At 51.9% G+C, this 7,801-nt stretch overlaps 1 protein-coding gene across 1 annotated transcript; it reads right to left on the reverse strand.

Moving 5' to 3' along the window:
- Positions 1 to 312: 312 nt before the first annotated feature.
- CRABP1 (cellular retinoic acid binding protein 1) lies at positions 313 to 7,094 on the reverse strand. The gene is made up of 4 exons (XM_058540477.1): positions 6,973 to 7,094; positions 6,231 to 6,409; positions 4,031 to 4,144; positions 313 to 594 (listed from the first exon to the last, which is right to left on the reverse strand). Exons 1-4 carry the CDS (start codon positions 7,040 to 7,042, stop codon positions 544 to 546), a joined length of 414 nt encoding a protein of 137 aa, XP_058396460.1. The 5' UTR covers positions 7,043 to 7,094; the 3' UTR covers positions 313 to 543.
- Between the last annotated feature and the right edge of the window lie 707 nt (positions 7,095 to 7,801).

The following is a 7,801-nucleotide window of genomic DNA, read 5'->3' on the forward strand; positions in this document are numbered from 1 at the left end:
AGTCCCTTCATTCTGAGCTCTCCTCAATGAACCCTTTTGAATGTGCCCTCTTTCCTGCTGGGAGCCATCAGTATACTAACTAATTCAATTAAAAAACAAAACTGTGAAGTCCAAACACATCTGGATCCGCAGACTGGATCCCGTCAGAGGGAGCCCAGCTTGCAACCCTTGATGTATGCTCCTGCACTGCACCTAGGCAGCAGGCTGAAGCCGAAAGCATTACGCACACCTAGGCAGTGCTAGAGAGAGCCGGTACACAATGACCCCGAGCTGAAACCAAAGAGGCAGTCTAAAGAAGGGAGAAGCCTTGAGACGTGTCCAACCAGTTTAATGATCAATGAAACCGTGCAGATACCAAACTACAGAGCACCAGGGACACAGAGGCACGAAGGCCTCGGGGGAAATACTACAACATTGTCGTGGGGAAAGCAGGATCACCTAATGTTGATACACGGGAAGGGGAAGTCCGCTGGCAGCTCAGACCTATGAGATTCCTCGGGGAACATGCATCCCACCCCCAAAGCAGGAGCGAGCTGGCCATCTTCACTCCCGAACATAAATTCTCGTGCAGACCACGTCGTCGGCGCCAAACGTCTGCAGAGAAGGAAAACCAATCAGTGCAGATGCCTGTGCAAAAATGTTTAAAGCATATCGCTAATAAGGCCACTCACTGCCCTGTTAGAAACTCTTTGTAACAGACATTCAATTTCCTGTGCTGTGTGCTCATGCTAAGTGCTAAGGTGTTTTTTTTTTCTTTTTTTCCCCTTAAGTTCCTTATTGGCAGAGAGGCACCTGGGGTATAGAATTATGTTATATGCAGTTTTCCGTTGCTTCTGGAACCTGTGAAAGCTGACATAAGAAATACAAGTTTCCTGGCTTTGGTTTTGAAATTAAGTTGAAAGGGGGAGAAAGTCATACTGGACATTTCTGAAGTGGTTGTGTCTCTTTTCAAATGACGTAAGAGAGCAAGGGGCTTGGACAGCTGGAGCCATAGGGTCCAGCACTGACCAGCCGTATGGGATAGCTTTGGAGAGGGTGTGGAAGTGCCTTCCAGGAAGCAGCTGTCCAGCCTGGGAGACAGCCTGAGACGTTGTATATAAGTAATACTGAAGTCACCTGCAAGCTAGAAAATTGGACTCAGCTGCAAAAGCATAGCGTTGGCATCGAGACCTCGCCCTGCAACTCCCAGCTGGGTAAGCTGGGGCACGGTCTTCCTCTCTTGGCCAGTTTGGGGACGGAGTGGGAAGGGAGTGGAGGGAAGGGGTGGAATTGAACAAGATGATCCCAAAGGCTCTTTCCAGCTAAAATTCTACGGCTCTTCATTTGTTTGTTTGTTGTGGGGAGGACAAGAATCATTCCACAGACGGAGGAGGAAGTTTTTCTTCTGGCCTCTGAAATGATAACACCCATCAGTAAGCTGTCTCGACTGTTCCAACAACTAGCAGTTAACTCACAGGCCCACTCTCCCGGGCCTCTCAGGTAGCTGGAACGGGGACAGCAATATGTAAAAAAACAAAAATTCCCCAGTCTGTAGACCTGAGGGAAATACGTAGGTATGTTTGTTGGCAGATGTACATTTTTCTGTGGGAGGGTTGCTATCTTTCAGACTCTGAGAGGGGCTTGAGGCTGCAGAGAGCCCTGGACTAGGAGCTTGGATATACTTGGAGCTTCAGATTCTTGCCCCTCAGTCGCTCATGAGATGCTCTCAGAGAACATGTGCTGGGACATTATTCTAACATGAGTGTTTCAGGGAAATAGTCATTAGTGATTACTAAGGAAGCAAATGCCCATTGCTAGCTTCTTTTCTAAGTAGGGAACTTCTGATCACCCCGGCACAACTGTACTTGCTGTGGACACCTCTTTATTATCTCTGCCCCAGTGAGGAATGCAGAAGATTCTGGGGGAGGGGGGCAGGGGTCCCATCAGAATTCACCTCTCAGATGTCCCGACCTCTCGGAACCATGTCAGTGTTCCAGAACTCTTCGAGCTCTACAGACATGGAGTGTCGAATGGAATGCCAGAGTTTGGGCATCTGACTGTTTACCTGTGCTGTACCTACTCGAGCTATCTGACACCTCACCCCAGCCAACAAATGGCCTCGTGACACAAGAAGAAATCACCACATTTCCACCCACATTTGAAACGTCCTTCTCAGCCTGCAACTATGCTGAGGTTCCTGAAAGAAACTCTCTGTAGAATGTTCCAGAGTGGTTTGAGGGAGGATACTCAGTTTTCAAAAGAAGACAACTTATAGCCTGGGGCAATTTACTGTTGCCTCTGGGAGAGCTTATTTCAACTTAACTAGAATAATTTGCCTCTTGTTACATGGAGACAGCATCTCCCTACATTTTGGATTTATTAATGATAATAACCTTTGAAACAAAAGCCCACATTTCAGATCTCAAATGCCAAGAATTAATGCTCCCTTTGAGGCTGGTATGTATATCTGCTGAGCCAGGGAAGGACGCAGGGTGGGACTCTATTGGGGGATTTGGAAGTGGTGGAGTCCTCCTAGTGGAAATAGTAATGAATATCAAATTGTACGTACCCTGAAAAGAATCTAGTTACCCTCGTCATTGGCTCTGGCTCTTGGATACTACAGAGGTTAATAAAATCACACCTTCTCATGAAGCAGACCAAGCCCATTTAACTCTCAGCCACACTCAAGAACTCTAAAATCATCTCCCTTTTAGCTAACTGGTACCAGTGAACCATATGTGTCTTTTTCTTCTAAATTTCTATGTCTCAGCTTCAAATTGCTCCCCTGCCCCCATCAAGTATTCCTCCCCTGGAAACAACATTAACCAGGTTGCAAAAGAAGCCAACTCTTTCTCGATGAAAGGAGACATCGTGTGAAATCATCTCAGAGGAGGACAAGAGGAGAGAGAGGGATCAAGCAGCCTCAGTTAGAGTAATAGAGACAACTCAATGTAGGGTCTTCTCACAGAATAAACATGTAATTTCAGGGCTGAGAGAGACCTCGGGGATCAGACTTCGGCCCAACCCCTCATTTTACAGCTTGGGAAGGGAAAGGCCGTGCCCAGGGCACACAGCGAGTCCTTTCCCAGCCCACCTCACCATCTTCTTTCCTGACATCCCAGAGTGATATTTGCTAAGATGGGGCAGGCAGGCAGTCTTAGAGGGGAGATGTTAACAACTTGCCTGCTGGAGAACAAAGGATATCATTTCCTGGTTACCCACTACAGCTTTTCCCTTTTCTAGTCTGGGAGAAAAAAGGTAGCTGCAAAAAATCTCAGTCTGTTCTGAAGCACAAAGGGAGAGTGACATAGGGCTGTCCCGTCCTCCCAGTCTTCCTTTGCCCCGGAACCTAAAATAAAGGGGGAGGAGGGGTGTGATTAAACTACAGGGGTGCCTAACTTGGCCTCACCAGGTAAATTTTGTGTGGCTAGTGCTGTTTAAAATGTTTCCGTCTGAATACCTTTAAGGTAGAGCCCACGGTCTCCAGTTCTAAAGGCCCCCCACACACACTGGGTTACCCTTAGACACTTCCCGAATTAGCATTACTTGCCTGGCTCGGAAGCCCAAAGGCCGTTGGAGTTTGTAACTCCAGGTGGGTAAAAGTGTTCTCTAAGGCTCCCAGTGCTAACATACTAAAATTTCTGAGATCTTTGCCAGGCAGCAAAATGGGGAATTAGGAGAGAAAAAAAAAATTCCTTCTGCAGAGTGAACAACCCTGGGACCTAACAGAGCCCAAGCATTCTGAGCCCTGCTGTGGGGGATGGGGAAAGTTGACTTAAAGCGTCACCAAGTCACGGATGGATTGGTTTGGATCGTGGCAGCGCTGCAGCCTGTCTAGCCTCTGCTCTGCCCTCTGAGCCACTCATCTCTCCTGTCAACCATTTAACGATAATTTCCTCTGACCTCAACTGTCATCTTGGGCTCTCTGCTCAAATTTTAACCCAGGGCAAATAGCGTCCCTCCCTGAATGGGTGAGTGAGGACGACGTTTGTGTGTCCCGCGGGCATCAGCCGGGGAACTGTGGGCTTGTTTCAGGGTCAAAGGACCTCACCAGGATGAGCTCGTCGTTGGCCAGCTCGCGGGTCCAGTAGGTTTTGGGGCCGTCCCCCTCAAGGAGAGTTTGTGTGCAGTGGATCTTGTTCTCATTCTCCCAAGTGGCTAAACTCTGCGGGCAGGAAAACCATTAGTGACATTAATTACAGTCTTGGCAGCGGGAGCAGAGACAACAATGAGCACGGGAGAATAATTGCTGTGCAGAGAAGCAACACATGGTCCCTGTCAGCAGGGCACAGAACCTTCGCTGCTGAGCCTTATAAAGTCCAAAATCAGAGGGCTGGTCACGGATTTTACAGGGTATAAATATACCTTGTATTATACACATACACACGCACACACGCTCACGGAAGCAGCAAAGCCTTAGGCATGCTTTACATCTCCAGGAATAAAATATAGAGCATGCAATGATTCATTTATGTCAAAAGGGACTACCCCTTCAAGCAATTTGGATATTAAAGGCAAGAACCTCCACATCAGAACTACACAATTTTAGATGGGTTAAGACACCATATTTGCAACCACATGCATAGTCAGCAGATCAGGAGCTCAGTTCCCTGCCCAGATTTTGGGATAACGCCTTCCTCTCCATTTGCGCTCATCAGACGCAGCACACAGCCTGCTCTGATAAATCTGAGTATCTCTGGCTGTGAGGATAAAAACACCGCCAATTTCCAGGTTACATCCTTCTAAAAAATTGAAAAAAACAAAGCAAAACAACAACAATCTGAATGGTCTTGATACTGTCGGAGGTGGGAGACGAAAGGAGGGATTCCCTGCAGTCTTCTCCAGCGTCTGCACAAAGCAAAGTGCTGTGCAGCTGGGCTGGGGGGCCCAGTACTGAATGTGTGCATCCTCACTTTTTAACTAACACATGGGACATGTTCAGTAGGCAAGGCAGGGAGGAAGCCCCACTCTCCAGGCTGCCATGTGAACCTTTGATTTTTGATCAGAATTACTGTCTCTGGTAGTAGCCACCACTGGATGTCCCCAAATTGAGCCCTGCCTATTGCCAAGCCTTCTTCCTTCAACTCCAAGACCTTCACTCTAACCACGCTGTCCTGCTCTTTTGTTTTCACAAACAGTGCAGTCACCAGAGGCTGAGACTCTGCCAGCTCCAAGCCTGGAAATCATTTTCAGGCTACGCGAAGGCTGGGGGCCAAATATTGCCATAGGGGCCAGTGTGCTCCAGGGGGCCTGTGTCTCTGAGTCCTCCTCCCAAATCCAGTGTCCAGAGCGTCCCACTGGGCAGGCACCCAGGAGAGGTGAAAACAATCAGACAGGCACCACTTAGGAGAGACGAAAACAATTTCTCACTCTCTGGAATGTTATTAGTTTTTCTTTTTTTAAACACTGAGGAAAGGGAGGGAGACATTTTGTCCCTTTTTAAATAAGTGGTAGCAGTAGCGATTATTTTTCTATCTGTCCTTCAAATCCGTGAGTAACCAACCCTCTATTCTATTCCAGAGATCAACCAAATGCAATTTTTGCCCATCTGAAAAAGGAATATACAACCCCTTGCTTCAGTCCATTCCTTCATCCCTGGGGCCGATACACGGAGAAATACAAAACTCTTGCCCTTGAGGACTAGGAGAGAGCGCTTAGTCCATTTTCCCAGCCAGAATCTGCCTTGCTTTTGGAAAGATTCCGCCTTTCCTTGAAGGAATCAGGCTGAGGGCGGGCGGGAGAGGTGCCGGGGGCCACCGAGACTGATGAAACTGGATCCAGAGCGTTCCCAGGGGGCCCAGGGACCCGGGGGGCGGGACGTGAGAGCTGCCGCTCCACCTGCGACAGGAAACGTGGCAGTGGCGCGGCCCGGGAACCCGGCGGCCCCTGCAACCTCCACCTCCTGCGCCCTTGCGCTCGCGCCGTGCCGAGGGTCGCCGCAAAGAGCTGCAGAAGCCGCCGTTAGGAACGCGGCGCAACCAAGAGCCCGCGCTCTAAGCGCGGCTGTTAGCACCTCGGGAGGCGGTTTAGGGATGGGGTTGGGAGGCGATTTAGGGATGGGGTTGGGAGGACTTTCTCCCGAGACCAGGGCAAACTGGTTGCACAAATCCTCTCTGCAAAGAGCCAGTGCACACGCCCTGCCAGGAAAGCGCGCCGAGGGCTGCAAAGGGAGACAGGGGTTCGTCTGGCTGCAGTGGTCCACGGGTAGGGAGGGGGGATCCGTGAACGCTGCCCAGGCTCTGGGGCCTCACCTTGCACTTGCGTCCGTCCACTGTCTCCTCCTCAAAGCCTTCTCCGACCTTAAAGTTGATCTCAGTGGTGCGCACTGTGGTGGATGTCTTGATGTAGAACTGATCTCCATCCTGGCGGATCTCCACGTGCGGCTTGGATGCAGCAGCCACAGCCACTTTTCTCAGCATGGCGTTCACACCTGCGCAGGGAAAGATGAGTGCGCCACGGGCGCGGGTCACAGGGCCTCGCACCCGCCCGTCCTCCCAGGACTGGCCCTGCACTTCCCAAACCCTCTGACTATAGATAGGGGCCTTAAAACTAATCCACTCCTTCCTCTGCCCTCGCCCTGATTTTCGAGGCGAGGTTTCGATGAGAAACTGAGGCTCAGAGGGGGTAAGCGTCTTTCCCTGAGTAGCACAGTGAATTCGTGGCAGGGCCTGGTCCAAAACTGAGTCCCCAAATTTAAAGTCCCTGACCCTCCTTGGACTCCAGTAATAATCTCCCTTGCGATGATCTAGCACGCGATAAAGGCCGAACCGTCGGGGAAAGCGCCAAGCATCCAGCAAACGTTCGCTGGACGTGCGAGGAGTCCCGGCCTGTACTCGCCGCTCTTAGATGGGGTGCGCCTTGGAACTCGCCCCGATCTATCACCCCGGGGACTCCCTCCTGTCGGGGGTTGGTGCCCAACGCCCACTCCTTGCGGGTCCAGGGCACCTCCGGGCCGCTTCTCCTCGTCGGGGCACGCTGTCAGCGCCACCTTACCCAGCGCCTTGAGTAGCTCGTCAAAATTCTCGCTGCTGCGCATCTTCCAGGTGCCGGCGAAGTTGGGCATGGTGGCAGCGGTGGCGGCGGCGGCAAGGCAGCGGCAGGCACACTCCGAGCTGCAAGGCGGAGACTGCCGCTCTGCGCCCAGCTCCGCGCGCCTTGAGTCGCCGGGAGAGCGCCCCCCACCCCCGCCCTGCTCCAAGTCCCGCCCCGCTGGCCCCGCCCCTGCCCCCCGCGGCCCCTGCTGGCGCGAGCCCAGCTCCCAGCCCGACTGTGCCCCTACTCCGCCCCTCGGCGTTCCAGTCTCTAGTGGTGCAGGCCTGGTACCCGCTCTCCTACAGCTGTGGGTGGGGGGCGCCTCTGCTACCCGCCTCTGCCGTCCTTCTTTAAAGTGGGTAGTGGGAGAGGGTTAGATGGAACAAGATTGGCCAAGAGGGGATAATTGTCGAAGCTGGGCGATGGGGACTTGGGGAATCATTATACCATTCTCTTTACTTTTGTACATGTTTGAGAATATCCAAAATATAAAGTTAAAATAAAGTAGGTGGTGGGGCCATCAGGAGATGAGAACCACTGTCTCCCCACTCCTAGACGTGCTAGGTGTGCCCAGCCGTCCCCTCCCTTTCCAGTCCGGGATCCTATTCCGCACCCCCACCCCACCCCCGCTACACATACACCCTCGAGTAGGACCAATGGGAACGACTGGCGGGAAAGCCCCAACCCCCACGAACACCGGCCTGGGCACTGCTGCGCGGAACCCAGGATCGCGCGAGATTGGCCTCCGCGTTCCTAGGGCGGGAGGGTGCCCACGCCGCTGCACCTTTGT

The sequence above is a fragment of the Diceros bicornis genome, chromosome 5 (genome assembly GCF_020826845.1).
Source record: "Diceros bicornis minor isolate mBicDic1 chromosome 5, mDicBic1.mat.cur, whole genome shotgun sequence".
NCBI classification, from domain to species: Eukaryota; Metazoa; Chordata; class Mammalia; order Perissodactyla; family Rhinocerotidae; genus Diceros; species Diceros bicornis.